Source organism: Plecotus auritus (assembly GCF_963455305.1).
Source record: "Plecotus auritus genome assembly, chromosome: 8".
In the NCBI taxonomy this organism is placed as follows: Eukaryota; Metazoa; Chordata; class Mammalia; order Chiroptera; family Vespertilionidae; genus Plecotus; species Plecotus auritus.
Window position 1 is genome coordinate 43,611,685 of NC_137782.1, and position 22,353 is coordinate 43,634,037.

The 22,353-nt window shown below is 46.7% G+C and overlaps 1 protein-coding gene across 1 annotated transcript in view; it reads right to left on the reverse strand.

Annotated features, from left to right (window-relative positions):
* ZNF236 (zinc finger protein 236) overlaps window positions 1–22,353 on the reverse strand; it is a 91,083-nt gene that overhangs the window by 2,329 nt on the left and 66,401 nt on the right. Inside the window, exons 19-31 of the mRNA XM_080683382.1 lie at window positions 21,326–21,541; window positions 18,231–18,513; window positions 17,521–17,624; window positions 15,709–16,074; window positions 15,196–15,341; window positions 14,865–15,105; window positions 12,771–12,947; window positions 10,940–11,095; window positions 8,040–8,227; window positions 4,683–4,814; window positions 2,324–2,521; window positions 1,628–1,757; window positions 502–678 (exon numbers count right to left, since the gene is read on the reverse strand). Coding sequence (XP_080539508.1) covers window positions 502–678; window positions 1,628–1,757; window positions 2,324–2,521; window positions 4,683–4,814; window positions 8,040–8,227; window positions 10,940–11,095; window positions 12,771–12,947; window positions 14,865–15,105; window positions 15,196–15,341; window positions 15,709–16,074; window positions 17,521–17,624; window positions 18,231–18,513; window positions 21,326–21,541 — 2,514 coding nt within the window. The remainder of the gene's footprint in view (window positions 1–501; window positions 679–1,627; window positions 1,758–2,323; window positions 2,522–4,682; window positions 4,815–8,039; window positions 8,228–10,939; window positions 11,096–12,770; window positions 12,948–14,864; window positions 15,106–15,195; window positions 15,342–15,708; window positions 16,075–17,520; window positions 17,625–18,230; window positions 18,514–21,325; window positions 21,542–22,353) is intronic.

Below are 22,353 nucleotides of genomic sequence, written 5' to 3' on the forward strand. Positions count from 1 at the left end.
CCTCTGGTCGCCAGTCACCATGCAGGCCCGTCAGCTTCACGCACGGGCCACACCACCCAAACACCTAAGTGAACCTGAGGCCCATCTGTCAGACACCAAAGGTTCTAGTCAGCATATACATACAGCACGAGCAGCTCAGCCCTGCATGGCCACTGGGCCGCTGCAGCCCATCCAGCCAATGACCATCACCCCACTCTTTACAAAGACTGGTGCAGGCCCAGATTTGTGGGACACAGCAGGGGGCCCACAGCCTCAATATCCCCAGTGTTAGTGTGTTACTAACAGAGGCCTGTCTGTGGACAGGATGGCCTGACTCTACCCTATGAGAGCTAGGCACACAGACAGCACTGGGCACAGAGCGGCCTGGTTGGACCCACACATGGCATCCTGTATCTAACACGTGGCCTTCACTGCACTCTGGGGAAGGCTTCCCCAGTGCCCGTGGACAGGATGCAGCGCCAGCCCCCTCTACAGAAGGCGCGATGTGCGCAGGGGCCTCACCAGTGTAGCTGTGTGCCCGCTTCATGTGGAGCTTCATGTTGCTCTTCTGGGTGAAGCCCATGACGCAGTAGTCGCACTTGTAGGGCCTCTCACCCGTGTGCTTCTTCATGTGCACCTGCAGCGCGCTCTTCTGGTTGAAGGCCTTCTCGCACAGCGTGCAGTGGAAGGGCCGTTCCCCTGAGGGAAGAGCAACCAAGTCAGTGCCTGAGCTGCCCTCGAGGAGCACATGCAGGAGACAGGCACATGCACACGACGGGCACATGCAGGAGCCGGGCACACACATGGAAATGACTGGCAGATGAGGGCTGGTTCACAGGGGTCACCATGGTGTCCTTCCTGCTCCCGCTGGCAAGTCCGCTCCATGGTGACACATGAGAGACTGCCAGAGGCTGCTGACAGTCCTGAAGGCTCCAGAAATGAGGGGCACAGGGGCTTACACAGTGTTTCCAACCCATTGGGGCAGGAAAGCAAAAGGACCTTCAGGACATGAGACTGTCTTACCACTTGATTAAAAGTAGGATATATGAAATATTTTAAAAAACATATAACTGTTTTCCTGTTAATTCAGACAGTGGAAAGTGAAAGGGAAAGCTGCTCAGTGCAACTTCTGCTGGGTGCCTGCATGTGGACCAAGAAGGTGGGCAGGTCCCAGGAGGCCTCAGGCCCTACCCTGAGCAGAAGGTACTCAGGCAGGGGAGCCCAGACAGGCGGAGGCGGAGGACAGGGCCCGGGACATAGGAACGGGTTTCTGTGTGAGGAGAGAGGGGCGAGAGGCAGGGAGACAGTTTGCTCCCTTGCCCGGGTGTTTTTCTGAGACTGACTGACAGTGGAGATAGGAAAAGCTGGCAGAGAAGTGTGAGGACGAGAGAAAGGAAGGAAGCCCTGAGGGACCACAAGGTAGTCTGGCCTGACACTGCGCTTTATGCTCACGGTCAGAGTAGCAAAACCTTTCACTTAAAGGCTAGTTACCGCGATAAGTGATAAAATTACGACAAACGGCATACATGGTCCTTGTGTTACACACAATGTGTGTTATGGTGAACAAGTATTCCATGCTAAGTCCTGGTTCCACGAGGTCTGGTCAAAGGTCCCCGTGCCAGGACCCTGCAGCCCCACGGCTCCTCACCTGTGTGGATGCGGCTGTGGCGCTCCAGCTGGCTCGGTTTGGCAAAGGCCTTCTCACAGGTGTCGCATTTAAACACTCTGGGCTTCTGCGAGCTTAGGGAAGGGCCAGCTTGGTGTGTCTGCATGTGCTCCTATTAAAGACAACACAGGAATGAAGGAATGTCCGTGGTCACAGGAACTGCCCCACCTTCGGGCATTCAGGTCCTCCAATTACATGTGGCTACAAACAATGCTGCAACGAATGGCCTTGGATATATTTTGTGCTGATTCACAAGCAGGTGCAGAGACCCTTGGTTAGGGGCCTCCTCATTCTCCTACAGAAGGCGTACCAAGCCCAGTCTCACCAGCACTTAGGGGATTTCAGTCTCCCCACACCTGCCACAGGTGCTGACTGTTTTTTTAGGATTAGCCACTCTGAGGAATGACAAACAGTCTCTCCGTGTTCTTCTCATCTGCATTCGACACTGACTATGACTAACGTATAAACATGCAATTGGCTCATGTAGCCACCAACCCTCTTAGGACTAAAACACCCTGGTAAACACCCTTACCTCAATTGACTTTTTCCTCAAAAAAATTGCACAAGTTGTCAATGAAATTTGTAGTAACGTTTGTGACTCAAGAGTGGTGCCCTTCATTGACCGTGAGTGGGCTGGGCACCGGGGAGGGGCTGCAGCGGCGGCTGAGGGCACTGTACCTTGAGGTGGGTGGCCCGCTTAAAGGCCTTCCTGCACACAGGACACACGTGGATGCGCTCCCGGCCATGCGCGTCCTTGCTGTGGTGCAGCAGCAGTGCGGACGATGCGAAGCTGCGGCCACACTCCATGCATGGGTGCTGTCGGCCCTCCTTCTCAGGCTGGCTGCCCGGGGCCAGGTGAGCAGAGACGTCAGTTACCTGAGATGGGTCAGAAATCCAGGACTTTACTCAATGGTGCAGTTGGCAAACCAACAGAAGACAACAGACACACTCCATAGGCACCAGCTACAGTGCCCGGCGTATCCTCGTGGGGCTTGGCGCCATTAGACTAGGATGGCACCCACTGAGAGACCTGAGTGGGTTCACAGAACAGAAGGGGTCACCTGAGAGTGACTGCCAGCTGCCTGTCTGCTTCCACATTGCTGTCTTTCCCAATGAGGGCCGCTTCCTCATCTGAGAAACGTAACTAATCACAGTACCTGCCTGTCAGGGTTCAGTGACAGTTAAATGAGGGACCGTCCCTGGCACACAGCAAGGACCCAGAAAATGCTGTTAGTGCGAGGGTTAGCGTTGCCACACAGAAATGATATTGCTAAGACGTACTATTGCTATGGCTAGGGATGTCTTTTAGCAAACTGCACCACAAACAATGCTCAGCTTTTGTCAACACCCTAAAAATAACTAACAAAATAAATGAATGAGGCAGGAGGCCTTCCCTGCTTAGCTCTTATAAAAAATGGGTAGGAGTTTAGTTTTGCAGATAAAAATTTATGATGACTTAGTGAAAGAAAACTATAAACAATTCTGAAGAAAACTGATGGAGTTCTCTATTTCCAGCCTATCAAATACTTCTTCGTAATACTAGAAAAGACAAAAATGGATATACTTTAAAGAAAACAGCACAGAGTGTCTATAGGGTGCTCTAATATTGATCAGCACTCAATAAAAGAGAATGGAATGAAAGAGCAAAGGTCAGGCAGGAGAGCAGAGAGAATGCCAATGTGCCGCAGGAGTGATTCTGTGACACTGTGTCAGGTGCACATGTCTACATGAGTCCTATGTGTAAAACAGAAACAACAAAACAACCATGTATATTCAGGACACCGAATGAGGCATATTTCTTGTGAGTCAAAAACAAATTTGAGAACCACTAGAGTAAGCTTCAGGATGCTCTGTGAGTGCAGATACACACCGTGGTTTACGAGTGGTGCACGCAAAGCATGCGGTGACAGAGCCCGAGCGCATGGCGCTCAGATCCACCAGCACACTCAATATTCATCGGCAAACAACTGCTTCTGAACCCAACACCTCACTGTGAGGGGAGCATTCGCTGTGCCGCTCCCTGCACCGTGACAACCACGGATGTCTCTGAGCCGTGGGTGCCCTTAGTGCATTACTGAAGTAAGCGTGGTCCTGGGGACCCTGAGACCAGTGTGCAACCTTTGTACAAAGAGAAACTCAGCAAGATGAGGGAAATTCCCTATGCTGGTCATGTCTACCTTCTATGGAAAGTCCTGGCCCCACTAAAAACCAGTAAGTCGTTATCTTGAAAATCATTTGCTGAAATTGCTGAAGCATAAAGTTAATGCTTCTTCCATTCAGAGATTGTTACTGTATTTGTAACTCTGAAAAGCTTTAAGGAAAGAGTGTTTAGACCAGGGGTGGGCAAACTTTTTGACTCGAGGGCCACAATGGGTTCTTACACTGGACCGGAGGGCCGGAACAAAAGCATGGATGGAGTGTTTGTGTGAACTAATATAAATTCAAAGTAAAGGAGTGGAGGGGAGAGCAAGAGAACCCTCCACTCTTTCGGCTCCGCGGGTCGGATAGAACAGCCGAACGGGCCAGATCCGGCCCGCGGGCCGTAGTTTGCCCACGGCTGGTTTAGACTCTTCTATATTTATAACTATCATTCGCTGAGTATGAGACAACATGCATTTTCAGAAACAAGACTAGTCAAATGACAAGTAGGTCATGCACAAACATATGATTGTGTATATGAGAGAAAATATAACAAGTCTATAGAAGATCAGCAAAGGTCTTTCAAGAAAACGTATAAAAAAAACTAAATGGGAGTAAATAGCATGTGAGATCTGATCAGTAGGCAAGTAGAAGATGTTAATAAATTTCTGACTAGATCCATACATTATTGTTTGCTACCTTTCACTGTGTGGTTCATAAATCATGGAAGGAACAATATCTAGTATCAGCAGTTCAGCAAACGCTGTCCCTGGACCCTCCACAGCTCATACTATTCACACTCAGGATTTGCTGGGGACCCACCTTTTCATTCCCCATTTCTTCTGAGTCTGTGCTTTTAAAAAGCATGAATGGTTGTGAGTGACAGCGTGCCCTGTACCTGGTAGGCGATCTCTTCACAAGCAGTGGACCCTGGCTGTGGGGTATGGCTCACCAAGATGACCTGTGGCGAGCCTGCTCCTCCGTGGCCTGAGAGGGAGGGATCGGTGAGCAAGGCTGGGAACTGCTGACCCTGCCGAACAAAGATAATCACTACTTTAGACATCATAACATTATCATATCCAGTAATAATTTAGAAGATCTGTTATGGTGCAGTCATTTTGGAAAACAAGTTGACAGGTCTTCAGAAGGTAACCACAGAATCACCATATGACTCAGCAATTCCGCTTGGAGGTATCTATACCCCAAATGAAAACCTATGTCCACTTGAAACCTTGTACATGAATGCTCAAAGCAGCACTACTCACAGTAGCCACAAAGGGGAAACAGCCCATAATATCCATGAACTGGATAAACAAAATGTGATATCTATATAAGGAAGTATTATTCCAACAATGAAAAGGAATGAAGTATGACACAGGCTACAACATGGATAAACGTTGAAAGCAGTCCCTAGGTGGAAGAGGCCAGTCACAAAAGACCACACATTGTATGATTCCATTTACGGAAAATGTCCAAACAGGCAAATCTGTAGGGACAGCAAGTTTATCAATGGTTTTCAGAGGCTGGAGGACACAGCACGGCATGGTGAGCTTGCGGTCCAGAGGGACATGGGAGTGATGCTAATTGCCAATGGCACAAAGTCACAAAGTGTCCTACAAGTAGATATGGTGATGGTCACACAAATTTTTAAGCACATGGAAGACTATAAAGTTGTTATAAACTACATATAAAGAATGTTTCCTTGTTAAAAATACACATACCACTTTGCTGTACTGCACAGAACTACTATGAGTCTTATGACCACTCTAGCACACCCTTCTCCACTGACTGGGAATCGGAGACAAGGCAATAATAGATGTGGTCAGCGGGATGGGGGTGCAGAGGGGAAGCTCAGCTTAAATGACCAGACTTTGTACTACAAATGCTGAATCTATATAAACAACTTAATACAGAACTGGAACTGCTAAAATCAAAGCTACTTCTAAACATACCTTACGCAGACTCCAAACGCTCTTTTGAAGCATACTAACTTGAAGACTCAACATCAGTGCCTCATGCTGAAGGGTAAGGAGTCACTAGGACACTTGGGCCATATGTCAGGTACCCTGCAGCTGAAGGTGAGGCTGTTTCTCAATGTCTCCAGAACAAAACAATCTGGGTTCCCATAGGGAAGATAAAGAATGGAGGAGGGGGAGGACTGAGAAGGCTTTAAAAAACTTCACCCATAACAGAACACTGGGCCCACTTCCTGCGGGAAAGACACTTCCTGAGGCAGACAGAGCAGGGCAATGGGTAGGACACAGACAGGTGGGGCAGACGGGACTCTACAAAGTCATTTTTACAGCTCCAGACAAGCAGAGCTTCTCAAATTGACTTGGATGCTTTTTTTTTAAATATGTTTTTATTGATTTCAGAGAGGAAGGGAGAGAGAGAGAGATAGTAACATCAATGATGAGAGAGAATCATGGATCGGCTGCCTCCTGCACGCCCCTTACTGGGGATGAAGCCTGCAACATGGGCATGTGCCCTGGACTGAAAATAGAACCCAGGACCCTTCAGTCCATAGGCCAATGCTCTATCCACTGAGCCAAACTGGCTAGGGCTGACTTGGATTCTTTACTTCCCATATGTGCCTTTAAAAAAGGTGAAATGATGGTATTTTAGGTATGTCCATGTATCAAATTGTTTTACCCAAACATGGGATAGATTGAAACGATGCCATCTGTACTAGCAAAGCTTTGTGTTATGACCCCCTTACAAGGGAAGGTTACCCATCTGCTACGTGTCTGTTGGGACGTGGCAGATGGGTAACCTTCCCTTGTAAGGGGGTCATAACACAAAGCTTTAGCACAATACCAATGTGGAAAAATGGTGTCAATCAAAATTAATAAATTCCTATCTCCTATTTTAATAATCAAAGATAAATACGAAATTCAGATACACCTAAGAATCAGTGTTGGCTCATAAATTAACATTCCCAACCAAAAACAATGATATTGGAGACTCTTAGCACATGTGGGCTTATCAAGGGGAAATGACAATTCCTTCTTGATTTGAACTGACAAAGCTATAGAAGAACAGACTAGCAGTCGTCCGGGAGGAGGTGTGAGGTCCTTGCAGGCAGATATGGTCTGTGCCTGACCTTGTGGATGGCAATGCCTAGGTGACACCATCTACAGATCTGCAAGACGCCATCCCTGGGGGACACTGGATAAAGGGTACACAGGATCTCTCTAAACTGTTTCTTACAATTGCCTGTGAATCTACAATTATCTCAAAATAAAAAGTTTAATTAAAAACCTATACACAATGTAATTTACTAGTGTATTATTGCTGTTTCAATTGCTAATATTAAATATTCCTAATGCAAATGCCTTGATTCAATAAGCAAAGCCCAATAAAATAAACCCCCAATGGTCAGCTGGAATCCACTGAAGTAGCACATGGAAGTTGTTTGTTTCTGGTTTGCATGATTACTTGAATAAATTTATTCCTTTACTGTATTTGGTTTACACTGAGGTAGAAATTACAATAATCTCACTCCCCAGGGCACATGATTCCCAAGTGCCCGTGCTGGCTGAGGGCGGGGCTCTGGCTCCAGCTGCATCCAAGGGACAGGCTAAAACTGTCACCTAGCGAATGCAAAGAACTGCTCACTGACCTCTTACTTTAGTTATGATGAATAAATTATAATTATTGATGATTTTCTAATTAAAGCTGCCCAAGTTTTCAGCGTCTTCACTCAATGCATTATGTGACACAGACACCCTGAGACTGCACTCCCCCGGCAGGGACTCGTTTGAGCACATAAGTGACTACTTATGGAGTCCTCGATGCAGCATACGCCCCTCAATAAACTCATCTATAAAACTCCACGTTGTGCAGCCACTAAAGCCTGGGCTGGAACCATGGATGGGGACGACCTTCAGCATGCAGGCAGATGGAAAGTTTACACTGCACAAAATACACAGGAACTCTTTTCTGAAAACTTTAAAATATGTGTCAGTGTATGTGCACAGGAAGGTGTGGAAAGGAATATACACTGAAATGTTAACGGTGGTTCCCTTTGGGAAGTAGATTTTTTAAGGAATACTTTCTTGTATTGTCTAAATTTTCTTGTTTTCCCCTTTTTGCACTTAACATATTCCTTTTTTTAAAATCAGAAAAAGACCTTCAATTTCAAAAGAAAATGTTCAGAACACATATTTGAGAAGAATTAATAAAGTTTCCCGATCACCCCTTGACAGAGTGCCGTAACTGCTCTCTGTCAAGGACGGGACAGGTGTGCACCTACCTGAGAAGCGATGTTGAGTGTGACCGTGTCCAGTCCTCCTGAGAGCAAGCCCTGAGTGTCAGCCAGAGTGAGGGTGACACTGGCTTCACCTCCCACTCCTGACGAAGACATGACCAGGTTCTGAGCAGAGAGGGCCGACGGGGACGCGGGAGCCGTGGAAGAAAGGCTGCTGGCTGCAGTGCCGAGTTCTACAAGAAAGGTCAGGTGAGCAGATCAGTGGGAAAGCTGGGGGAGTGGGAAAGACAGTCTTCACAAAGCAGCAAGCCTGTCGTCACCAGCACCTACACTGTCTAAACTTCTGAAATGGCATCACAGAAACCACAGAATCTTTGATTCCAGTTTTACGGCAAGCTTTCTACAGTTTCAAAAGTCTTTTTACATAAATATACTCTGCTTCAGTATAACAGAGAGAAAGAACAGTGAAAGGAGAGTAAAAACCTGACCCTACAGCCTCCGTCACTGCTACCACCATGGAAGGAAACTCCAGCAAGAACTTCCAGGACCCTGTCCCAGCAGGACCAGAGACCAGCCACAGAGAGGAGTCCACCGATCCCTGAGCAACCATCAGGCCCCATGCAGAAGCTGCCTGTCTCTGTTCATGTTCACACCGTTCACCTCACATCTGCTTGTCCTGAGCACAGGCCATCCAGATAAAACTGGACAGAAATGCTGCCTGAGCCTGCCACTTGCTCCCTAGGAGTTTATCTTAGAAATGGCATGTTTAATCTGAAACAAGGTCACTGTAATGCCTAGGCTCATTGGTGTGGCCTGAATCCTGGTCTGGAAGTGACTTTGACTCTAAGGTAAATACTCTAAGTAAGATGACAATCTCTTGACCAATACTGTGCAGATGGGATCAGCTACTTAATTATAAGTAGTACTAATGGAATATGCAAACCTCTCTAAAGATGCGCTTAACACCAAGAATGGAGTAGTTATCTGAAGTCTCTTCCTAACTCAGGACTGTTCAAAGATGGATGCCAAGACCTTCACCTTCAAGAGGCACCATCACCACGTGTCCAAGGAGGCAGATGTAGAAGGGAGACGCTTCATGTTGATTAACCAGATGGCAGGAGTTTCAAGACTGGAGCCGAGACAGCCTCAGAGTTCATGTGTCCTCATTCCACCCGCTCTCTCCACCTGATCAAAACTCCAGGATCACCAAGTAGCACAAAACCAGTCCATGTAAGTGAAGACATCAGGCACTCTCCCTGTCTGGCCATCAGTGTGCCGAGGGCTCACTGGAGACATAGGTCACACCACCCTGGCCAGCCCAAGGCCCAGTGCAGCAGGCTGGGGAGCCTGGGTTCCTGACACTCCAGAGCCTGCTAACCCTCTTTCCACTCTGCTGGTCCAACACGACCCACACAGAGGGGGGAAGAGGATAATCTCACAGCCCAGGGACAGGATTCTGGGTGTGGTCAGAAAACACCTATCTCATTCTTAACAACAAAGACACAAGGATGACTTTCAAAGAAAAGTCTGCTCTGTAACTTAAAAGCACATGATATACCTCAGATGTCTTACTTATTACAGACCAAATTATAACCTGAAAGTCCTAATTTGTAGCCAATTAAAACATAAAACAAAAATTCCCCTTAGTTGAAAAATAAAACACCTCTCATTTCCCAAATGAGTAAGAAGTAAGTTCTGTGACAGATTCCAGAGCCCCAAACTGAACAAGCGAGCAGATGCAGGAAGAACAGAGCCTGGAGCAGACTCAAGCCCGAGACCTGGTGGGAACCATCACTGGCCAGACGCTGGGGTGCTGGATCTGTCAATATGCTATTTAGACCATTCCTAATCACTCAGGCCTCAGTTTACCCTTTAGCAAATGAGAGGGTAGACAGAAAGTTCCTCTAAGGTCCTGAGTGCCCATGCCCTCCTTGGATCCAGCCAACTTCTACACCACAGCACCTCGCCTCAGCCTAGCAGAGGTCAACTGGCCTGTAACACAATGTCACTTGTTTGGGAGAAGTGCTCCCCACGGGCCCACAGTGCCACTTCCTGCTCAGCCCAGTGTCCAGAGAGGTCACCCGGACTGAGTCAAATCCCCTGTGACCTGCTCGCTGGCACCATTCTATCTCCTGTATATATTGTTTATGTAATTACATGAATTCTTCAATAACTGTCTGTGCTCTATTAGTTTCTAGGACCCAAAATGCCAGGGGACCATGTCTGTCTTGCTCAGTATCATGTTCTCAGACTTAGTACAATGCTTACACCCAGTACACAACACAATCTCTTGTTGAATAAATGAATTACTCGATAAGAAAGCATTTCAATGAAGCACAAAAAAAGTCTAGCTCTGGATACAAGTACCTATAGGTCAAACTTTTTCTCAAAAAATGAACTAGAGAGCTGGAAAATAAGAGGGCTAAGAAACTGATAAAATCTCTACAAGGTAAAGAACATGAGAAAGGTATGGCATCCTAAACTGCTAACAGTTACTTATGAAGCTGTGATTTTATAGGAGCTCATTTCCTTTTAATTGTGCTCATTTATTTTTATAAAAGTCTACTCCTCAACACCTTAGAAGGATGCCTTTCAATTGTGTTATCTACTGTGGCTGGGCAGAAAATTCACACTGCAGGGCACAGAGGATGACGAGCCAGGACCTCACAGCCCAGAGGAGAAGGGGCAGCTGTCATGGAGCCATCCAAGTGCCCGTGTGCATAAATACATAATGCCCTAGGTATCTGAATACCATTACTTACCGCTGTTCCTTAAGAGATAGAATTATCAATTGGTTGATAACTCTACAGAGACCTCTATCACCATCAACCACTGTGGAATGACACTGCATGTGACGGGACAAGGGGCTGAGATGTCGTGCTAACGGATGGCTCACTCCTTTCCACTGACCTTCAGATCCCACAATGTCACCATCAGATGCATACCTGAAGAGGTCAATGCTGCACTCTGCGTGAGAAGCTGGTCATTGCTGATTGTCAGGGTGGCACCTGCAGACTGATTATTGACCGTGGCCCCGGACAATCTTATCGTCCCGTTTAGCTCACTGCTTCCACCAGAACTGTGCTGAATAAGGTCTTGACCTAAATGGAAATTAATACTGTAAAATCTGAAAGTAACATGTGACTTACACTCTGGCAAGTGTGATGTATGTATAATACCATGTTTATAGAAAAAAGTGAAAATAAGACCATGAAATACATTTCCCTAAATGAAAGTATTTGTTCACACTTTTTAAGCTGTATTTTTCAATTGCTTCTTAAAAGTTCTGCTTTAACTCAGCATTTAGGCACTTAAATTACACACTTCGTTGAATAAAACTTAAACTGAATTGAAAATATTTCCCAATGTGATGGACTACCAGGTGTAGCAAAGTGTGTTAAAAAGGGTCAAAGAGATACTACAAAATGATACCAGCACCTCCCTTAGCTGGCTCCCTTAGCTGCAACTAAGCTGCAGCACCTCGGACGCCCGGTAGGAGGGGCTCACTGCCACCAGGAGGCTCACAAGCACTCTAGCGCGCCGGCCATGTGTTCCCACCAGGGTCCCACACCTGCTCATACCAGCCCCTCAGCTACTGTCACATGTCATAGAACCAAATAGTATGGAAGCAGGTGAACATGAGAGTTAAACCTGCTGACGCTTCAGTGAGTACCAAACAGAATTCTTGGGAAAGACTGGACAAGGACAAGTTGCTTTTAAAAAAATTCTGCTGTCAGGTTAGGCATAAGCAAGGCAACTATACAAAACTGGAAGGAAAAGCATCAGAAGACAAAAGCACGCTGCACTCTGCTCTGTCATTACCAGCACCTTCTGGGACTGTAAACAGACAAACAAGACAGGAAGCCACACACGGCGGGCTGTGTACGGGCAAATGAAACCATCCAACTGCCATGGGCAGAGCGGACCCGTTTTCAGGAGACCTAGGATTTACTTTTTGGTTCTGTTTCACACAGCTTTTCATTAACAACTGGCCTGAAAACATGAGTTACAGAATCTTCACTGCATATGTGCAAGGTAACTCAGGGAGGTGAAGATCAGCCTCTCCTTTTACCCAATGTGTGTAATGTTTTTCTTCAAATGACTTACGAATGGCTAACAGACTGTAAAATTTAACTGAAGTAATATTTACTCACAGCCAAGGGTCCTGTGGGCAGAGCTACCTGTAACATGTGCTCTGAGCTAACAGGTAAAACACGCTGGGGGCATGAATGACACGCAGGAGAAACACCTGACAGCGAATACTGCAGTCTAAGGCAGAATGCATGGGCTTGGTGACAGACTCATAGGGTTCTTCTGCCAGTTTCAAGTGACTTAAACTGCCAAAGGGTATTCTCACTCGTTTATTTACCTCTCAATGTTTGCCATAGTTCACATTTGTATACATAATCTGAGGAGAATTCTGAAAATAGTAGAGTAAGCTCCCTATAATCTTTGACAACGCACAGTTTATGTGGATTATATTCCTTTAGTTTAATGGAGCACGAATGAGACTTGTGAAGCAACAGTTTTCTGCTCTTTGCTAAACAAAAAATATGTCAGAAAAAAATCACTTAAACTGGAAGTGACGGAACTATCAATTTTAATTTCTATTATTAAATTTGAGCAGTAACATTGTCACTAAGCCTGAATTTCTTACCTGAATTACAAACACGTATTGGGCACTGGCTTTATGCAAAGCTGAGTGTACAGAAAAAATAATACAAATAAGACAGACTTAGATTGCAGGCGAAAATATGCTGAACGTGAATGACTAACCAGAGATAGTCAGGGTGATTTCCTGCGGGGACCCCGAGGACGACGTGGTGGGCCCAGCAGCCTGTGCCAAGACCTGGCTGAGACTGGAGTTGTTGATGGTCAGGGTGATCTCGTGGGGGCCACTGGAGGTGGACACCAGGCCTGGTGATGGCATCACTTGAGCAAGGTCTTGAGTCCCTGGTTATCATTACAGAACAAAACAAAGCTGGGCTTAAAACGCAATATTCTCTTCTTATATTAAAAACTAGAGGCCCGGTGCACGAAATTTGTGCACGGGGGGTGGGGTGTCCCTCAGCCCAGCCTGCACTCTCTCCAATCTGGGACTCCTCGAGGGATGTTTAGGCCCGATCCCACTGGAATCCCAGTGGGATTGGGCCTAAACGGGCAGTCGGACATCCCTCTCACAATCCAGGACTGCTGGCTCCCAACTGCTCGCCTGCTTGCCTTCCTGATTGCCCCTAACCCAGCCGTGGGCAAACTATGGCCCACGGGCTGGATCCGGCTGTTCTATCCGGTTCTCTTGCTCTCCCCTCCGCTCCTTTACTTTGAATTTATATTAGTTCACACAAACAGTCCATCCATGCTTTTGTTCCAGCCCTCCGGTCCAGTTTAAGAACCCATTGTGGCCCTCGAGTCAAAAAGTTTGCCCACCCCTGCCCTAACCGCTTCTGCCTGCCAGCCTGATCACCTCCTAACCACTCCCCTGCCAGCCTCATTGATGCCTAACTGCTCCCCTGCCAGCCTGTTTGCCCCTAACTGCCTTCCCTGCAGGCCTGGCCACCGCTAACTGCCCTCCCCTGCAGGCCTGCTCCCCCCCAACTGCCCTCCCCTGCAGGCCTATTTGCCCCTAACTGCCTTCTCCTGCAGACCCAGTCACCCCCAACTTCCCTCCTCTGCCAGCCGGGTCACCCCTAACTGCCCTCCCCTGCAGGCCTGATCCCTCCCAACTGCCCTCCCCTGCTGGCCTGATTGCCCACAACTGCCCTCCCTTGCAGGCCTGGTTCCTCCCAACTGCCCTCCCCTGCTGGCCATCTTGTAGTGGCCATCTTGTGTCCACATGGGGGCAGGATCTTTGACCACATGGGGGCAGCCATCTGTGTGTTAGAGTGATGGTCAATCTGCATATTACTCTTTTATTAGATAGGATAGAGGCCTGGGGCATGGGTGGGGGCCAGCTGGTTTGCCCTGAAGGGTGTCCCGGATCAGTGTGGGGGTTCACTTGGGGCATGGGGCGGCCTGGGCAAGGGGCCTGTGGTGGTTTGCAGGCTGGCCACGCCCCCCGGTGACCTAAGCAGAGGCCCTGGGATCTGGGATTTATTTATCTTCTACAATTGAAACTTTGTAGCCTGGAGTGGAGCCAAGCCTTCTGCTCGCTCTGTGGCGGCAGCCATTTCTGTTGGGATTTATTTATCTTCTATAATTGAAACTTTGTAGCCTTAAGTGGAGGCCAAAGTAGGCCAGGGCTGCAGAAGCTCGGTTTCCTCCATCGCCACGGGCAACCCTAGCCTCCTGCTCTCCCCAGCTCCATGGCTGCTGCCATTTCTGTTGGGATTTATTTATCTTCTATAATTGAAACTTTGTAGCATTGAGTGGAGGCCTGGGCTGGCAAGGGCAGGCGGAAAGCTTGGCTTCCTCCATTGCCAGGGAAACCCAAGCCACTCTCCTGCTCTCTGTGGCTGCAGCCATCTTGGTTGGGTTTATTTGCATATCCCCTCCTGATTGGCTTGTGGGCATGGCCTGTGGGTATAGCGGAGGTACGGTCAATTTGCATATTACTCTTTTATTAGATAGGATACTTTAGTGAAAATGTTACTTCAAAATGAGAAAGATTTGAAATAAAATCAGTCACCTCTAATTCCTTCACCTATAAAGATAAGAAAGCCTTATGAAATAGGAAGCCAATAGGACAAAATTAATTCCATGAATGTTGCAATCTATATGCATATATTGAGTAAACATTAGTTAAGGCATAGACATTTGTTTAGTGAGCTTTAAAAAGAGAAGAAATGGCATCACAGCATCCTAAACTCAAATTCATGATGATGAGCACAAATCTGACCCTCCACAGTCCAAGCCCACAAGAGTGGCTCTTACCACTGCTGCTGGTGGTCAGCACAGAGTCCTGCTCCGACATCGAGCTGATGGTCAGGTTGGCAGAGGTCACCGTGGGCTGTAAGGACAGGCCTGAGATGGGCTGGATGACCACACTGGCTGGGACCGTGCTGTCCGCTGTCTGAAGGGAGCTGTTGTGTGAGGCCGAGCCTGGCTCCCCAGTCAGTTGCTGAGCAAGCAGGTTGGTGGGCTGTAAGCTTTGCTGCAAGACTCCTGGATCAATCTGAAAGGCAGCACAGACATTTGTAATGAAGTTTCATGCTGTGTGACTCAGATAACATTCAAGCACAGAAAACCATGGCAGGTGCCACACCTGTAATGTGATGTTGTTAATGCCAGAGGTGTCAATTCCAGAAATTTGAACATTAGGCCCAACCAAGTTAGCTGCCAGCTGTAACTGGATACCTTCCAGGGCAGCCAGGCTCCCATCCGTCAAAGACACTGTCCAGTCACTGCCACCTGCACAGAAAAAGAACAAGAAGGAACGAGTATCAGGAAAGGTTCTTTAATAGGAAAACTTAAGTTTTACATATGTATCAATATGATCTGGTGAAGGAACACTAAAACCCACTTTACACCATACACACACATTGTCTGATTCAATCATCACAAAACACACCTATGAGAGGTAACATCACCATCACAGATCAGAAGAGGCTCAGGGCGGGTACACTGACTAGTCGACACTTAACATAGCAACTACATTTCATTAGGCTCTGATCACACCCCAGGTTACAGACACAGGGAGAGTCGTTTCTCACATCTGTAGACACGTGGTACGTCTCAGGGCCCTTACTCAGTCCCCACCCGCCAGCTGCAGCCATACCTGACACGGAGCCAGGGAGGACGGCCTGGCTCACTAGTCCTGGCTGAAGCAGGTTTGGATCAAACTGGCCGGTCAGAACCGAGTTGTTCATGATCAGCAAATTCGGGTCAGCAGAGGCCGGGCTCAGGAGGCTGGCGGGCTGCAGCCCCTCGGGTGCACTGCGTGGTGTGGACTTCCTGGCTTTCTTGGGGTCAGGCTTGTAGTGAAACTGCATGTGAGTCTTCCTCCGGCCAGATGTGCGGAAGCGCAGCTCGCAGTGTGGACACTTGAAGGGCTTGGCTCCAGTGTGCAAGCGCATGTGGACCTTCAGACTCCCCTTGGTAGAGAAGGCGTTACTGCAGACATGGCAGCTGAAGAGCTTCTGACCTGTGAAGAGCCAAGAGTCAGCGTCACGTACATGGAAGGGTGGGCGGCGTGAGTGTGGAGCCTGTGACCCAGGGTCTGAAAGGGAACAGAGTCCCTCCTCCTGAGAGCGACAATAGCCCAGCTCTCACCACCACCACTTCTGACTCTGCACAGGGCATGCTGCACAGGAGCCAGCACAGGTAGAGGCCACCTGGGAGCATGAGCTCTGGGCTTGCAGAGCCCCAGGTCTAGCACCGTGTGCCCAGCACCTGGACGAGTCCTCTCACTGTGTCCATCGTGTCATGAAGACCTCGCAGGCACCTGAGGGCCCTGTCATGAGCATCAAGCTGCCCAGCAGAGTCCCAGGAGCAGAAATGTCGTGGTCTTGCTCCCCCAGAAACAGGCAGCTGGGACACAGACCAGGACAAGAGAGGCCCTGACATTTTTCAGAGACGTTGCTTTCCCTCCCAAGTGCATGGAGTGGACTGGAAACCCCAGCATGCGCAGTCACCACAAATGTCACCACACCTCGCTGAGCAGTCAGCGGGCTGCTACACCTATATACCTAGTGAGGCAAGGACATGTGGGGTGCTCCCCCTAAACCCCAGCAGTTCATAGAGTCTCCAAGAGGGTCAAACACCCAGAACCTAACAAAAAAACAAACAAACAGAAAAACTGTCCACAGAAGAGGCATGTCAATAGGTTCAAGTACCTGTTTACTTAGTTCCAAATATTAACCCACCAGGAAAGCATCATGGGGCTTTATAGAAACTTGTGAAACTGCATTGTGTTCTTTTGGTTAATTCTGCTTATAACCAAAAATTAAGACTATAAATTACCTCAACAGTCATCATCCTACAAAACATAGTAACATCCCTAACATTTACTGAGAGTCACTTAACTCCTAATTTTCCACATGAGAACCTGGAGGCTCAGACCAGTGGCTCAGAAGCGGAGAACAAGGTCCAAGCCAGGTGGAGGGTGGCAACTGCCTCCCAACCACTCTGACACACTGTGGAATCAGGACTCAAAGGCTCAGAACAGCTTAATTAACCTCAGTCCCTCAAGTTAGATGAAGGAGAGAAAGTGGCCGCAGAAATTGTACATTAATTTTTTCCTTTATAAGATTTGTCCCCACATGAAAAGAATTACTACCATATAACTGTAATCAGATGCTAAATTCCAGTGTTTACAAAACTTCAATAAACCAAATCTCTTTGGCATTTATGTCTGATTGAGAATACAAGATAACTGACAACTGGATCTTTGAGACCTCGTCCCTTTTCCTTAGTGCTTTGTAGATCACTTTTCCCACATCAGGAATGAAAAAACTTTTATATCCATTTATCATGGTTCCTGGTTTTTACGCTTCCCATAATTTTGAAAGTATTTATGTGTGCACAATACAAAGGAGCAAACAAACATAAGATGCCACAGTCGGGCACCAGCGATGCGACCCGCTCTTACCTGTGTGAGTCTTCACGTGGCAATCCAGGGTGGACTTCACAGTGAAGCTCTTCCCACATTCGTCACATCTGTATGGCTTTTCTCCCGTGTGGATTCGAACATGCCTAGCCAAGAAGCATTAGCAATTCAGTGTTTTTCCTTTTTATGTGATACACAATTCAAGCAAACTTCGTGATTTTAAATTTATAACTATCCATATAAATAAAAATTATGTGGACTAGGTACCAAATACATTTAGCCAAATAAAACCTTTAAGTTTCACTCTCTGCAAAAAACAAAAACAAACCATAAACAAATCCAAAAGACAACATGAAACTTGAAAGGCCAATGAAATCAGGGTACACTGTCCTAAAAACAAGAGCTCTCGCAGACCAGCAATGTGGGGGCCGGCAGTACCCGCTACAGGCTGCACCCTACTGAGTGTGCACCAGGTCCTCTTCAATGAATCACTAATCTCCAATTAGAACTTCACTAATACCACAGTCATGTAGAAATAAGTATGAGCAATTTACAGAGCAAACACTTTTCTAATTAATATTCTGCATGAGCTTAAAAGGAAGCCTCAAAATCTACAGCAGCTTGAAGTGGGGACTCAGGAAACCTGTCAATGTGCCTTTAGTGGCACTAGGCTCAGAAACGGCCTCCCTGACTGCAGTGACAATGGCCAGAGGGACACAGAGCATGAGGCCCACACACAAGGCCGTGCCTACCTGACTAGGTCGCTGGGCTTCTTAAAGCTCTTGGGACAGTAGGAGCAGCAGTTGGCGAACCTGGGCTCAGCCTCCAGCTCGGCCTGTCGGTCCTTCATCTCGCTGATGCGGTCCTTCTCGGCAGCCGACTGCACCAGCACCTGCTCTGACACTGTGGCGCTTTCCTGGGGCTGGATTTTGGCTAACTGCGCTGTCTCCTCCTCGGTAAAAGTGATGACCTCAGGACGCACCTTTCTAGATGCGTTTCTTTCAGAATTTTCTTCCTCTTCCTCCATGCATATATCTAAACAAAGTACAGGCAAAGGGTCAAATCCTAATGAAAAATGTGTTTCCACAGAACAAGTAAATTAGACTAAACAAGTATGTGTGGTTAAATTACTAATTTACTAGTTACTAAGTGGAGCTACATTTGAGATTCAAAGAGATTGTTCCCACCACTATTGTACTGAGAAACTAAGCAGGGTCACCAGAAAGAAAGTCCAAGAAGGATGCACCTTGGGGGCGGATCAGCGACATCAGAGGGATACTATGCCTAAAAGTCCACTTCTTACCCACAGCTGCCAGCCCAACAGTGAGCTCTGAGACTTTCAGTGTCCACACCAGCCATGGGTATTCATAAATATAGTCACCCATTTGTTAACATGGGCAGGAAATGAATTATCATCAAATAAAGAAAAGCAGCAGCCCATAAGAGGCCCAATCAATAAACTGGCAAACAGCCCCCAATTACTGAAAGGAAAACATGTCTTTAAATATATATGTGTGTATGTATTCTCTCAATGACTGTAAGGACATACTCACCCTGATTAAAAACAAGAATAATCAGCTATGAAAATGTACAGAAGGAAGATAAGTCTGGCTGTGAGCAGGTCACTATTGCACAGATGGTTAAAAATTTTGGCCCTGACTGATTTGGCTCAGTGGATGGAGCGTCGGCCTGCGGACTGAAGGGTCCCAGGTTCGATTCCGGTCAAGGGCATGTACCTTGGTTGCAGGCACATCCCCAGTAGGGGGTGTGGAGGAGGCAGCTGATCGATGTTTCTCTCTCATCAATGTTTCTAGCTCTATATCCCTCTCCCTTCCTCTATGTAAAAAATCAATAAAATATATTTTTTTAAAAAATTTTTTGAAAAAAGTTCAACAGAAACACTAGCTAGCAAAGTGGACAGTGGCTAAAACCAAATGAGTGAATTTAAAGAATAACTGGATGATTTCTCTTAGAATACAGGGACCAAAGATGAGAAGATGGGAGAAATGGGTGGGGGAGGAAGGAACTTAAGGGAAGAAAGGATCGGGGGGGAAGGAGAGAAGGATAGTCCTGGGAGACAGCCATTTTTAGTAGGAATTCCAGAAAAAGAAAATATAATGAATTCAAATTCCACATTCTCAAGAAAACTTGGAAAGAGTTTGGAACAGCAGGTTATAGATGGAGGCCCCACCAACACTGATAAAGTAATATGGATAACTGTATTAAAAATTTTAAAGTAACCCAGAACAAAACCAACATAACAAAAAGCCATTTAGTAACAAGGGGCAGTGAAATAGAACACAATAAACAGAAGATATAAAATAAGACAGCGGTGTTAGGCCAGATAGGCTTACTGTCAGTCAAAACCAAGGAATTAAATTTCCATTACAAGGTTTGAGTAAAAAAAAAAACAAAAAACAATTTAACTGGTGATTTTTCTTCTATTGACAAGGGATTTCATGTGAAGTTCTTTTTGTCGCTGATCCAAAGTAGGAAAATACCAAGACCTAAGGGGAGCATCTGAAACTACACGCAGCGTGTGATGAAGCCGTAACAAGCCTCCACATCGGTCCTCACAGCACTGACTCATGGCATTAGATGACTTGTTGATTGATGGGCAAGAGCACACATGTTAGACTTAGAGATTGTCACTGGCTGCAAACTAGGGGGTTCTAGAAATAACATATGGATGGCCAATATTTTTTTTCAATTCACTGAAAGGAAAAGTTACTATTTTCTTTCTTTTTACTTCACTAAATCACATGATGATGAAAAAAGAAATATAAAGACTCCACCTATCAGATTAACAAGCTGGAGCTCTCTGACTAAGCAGTGGAGTTGGGTTTGCTACCTGAGGAAGGTAAGGTACATTTAAAGACGTCTTCCCCCAAGTAGAAGAAAAAGCTCCATGGCAATCAGTCTAGCACAGCAGATGGGGAGTAAGCATACGATCTCGTTGAGTACACGCCAAACACACACCCCATCTCTGCATGTTCATTCCACATATATGAGTGATACACAGTGCTGCCAAACCAGAGGTGATGCCCTGTGACATGTGTTCAAACTAGCATACCTCAAGCTATATACGGACTAACACTGGTTAAAAATACTAAAATGCTGTGTACTGGCATTCTGTGTCAAAATATACAATGTGTACATTCTTGACACTGTAATTTTACTTGTGGAATTTGATCAAAATAAATCAACTGATAAACCCAAAAAATACAAGCACAAAATAATACTGTTGAAATTACATACTACTTGCAGTTACCGGGCAAATCAGCTTGTCTAACATTTAGCAGGCTCATGTACAAAGTGAGAGAAGTCCCACAAACTATAGTTCTCATGTCAATTAAATGAGACAGTGAATGTGGGGAGCACAGGTCCCTAAACACTCTGACTATTCCAGCGAGATGAGGTGAAGCTCCATGTATGTCTACAGGAGAGGACAGAACAAAGCATGACGGGATCCGTATAGTTGTTTGAACTGATGAGACCTGTGTATAACAACATCAAATACGTCCAGGATACACACTAGGGGAGGGAAGACTGAGTGGGCTACAATCTTACATGGGGTACTGTGGCAGACCCCTACTGGTTAGGAAATTAAGATCTCTGTCTGTACGTGTGTACACCTGGAAGGGAGACTGCACATCCTGGAGGCTGACTGTCCGGTCTGTGGTGACTAGTGAGATAACTTCTCTTTGGGTCTCTCTGAATTTGTGCTTCACAGAGCATATACTGCTTCATAATCAGAAAAAAATTAATTTTATTTGTGACTTGTACATTAACTTATCACTACATTAGCATCTGGCTAATAAGCCTTGAATCAAAAAATGGACAATACCTCCTCCTCCCTCAGCCTCTCCAGGCGCTGATGTGGCGGAGGGACCTGCCTGGTGCCTCCTCATGTGTTTTTTGCAGTGGACTGTGGTCCGGAAGCTCTGCTCACAGAATGGACATTTGTAAGGCTTCAAGCTCATGTGTGTCGCCATGTGCCTGGTGAGGCTGCCGTTGGTAGTGAACGAAGCATTGCAAACACTGCAGCTGAATGCCTTCACTCCTGTGACAACGGGAACGAGGAAAAACATGTCCTTTGTTACCTTAGATTAGTAAGTAGTCAAAGCCAACAGAGATATGTTCAATAAGCCAAAGAATGGTCATTAACTGTGGTCACCTATTTTGAGGAACTGACTCTAAGAATATGGACACTGACAACATCTTCCTAGACTCCCAGTGAAATCAAAGCTCCAAGAGCCTTTCTCTGAACAACCTCAAGGTCTCTCTGCCCCTTGGTCTTACATTTAAACTAGCAATGTGTTTGTGGGACCTACTCCAGAAATTATTTTCAAATCCATCTTTTTTCACATTCCTACAGCAAAAGAGAGAGTGGGCCCTGAGGAAGAGCCTACACACACACCTCTATACAGCTTCACTCTCACATGAAGTACGAACAAGAAGGCCACTCTCCTGATGACATGGAAGCAAGCCAAGAAGGGCACTTTCCTCTGACCTGTCTTTTCTTCACAGAGGGGCCACCCTGACTTTCTAAACACACAGGGGATCAAGGCACATGGCTTCTACTGCAACGGCTCTGCTGCCTCCTGGGAGGGCCTTCGGAGCTCCAGGTGACCTGCTCTCACCCATTAAAGCCACTGCCTACCCACCAAACTACAGACTAGCCTGCAAAACCTTTCCTTGTTTCATTGTATGTTTTTAAGCAGTACACCTCTATCCTATATAATAAAACCCTAATATGCAAATCGACCAAACGGCGGAACAACTGGTCACTATGACACGCACTGACCACCAGGGAGCAGACGCTCAACGCAGGAGCTGCCCCAATGATCAGTGCATTCCTACTGGGGGAGCGCT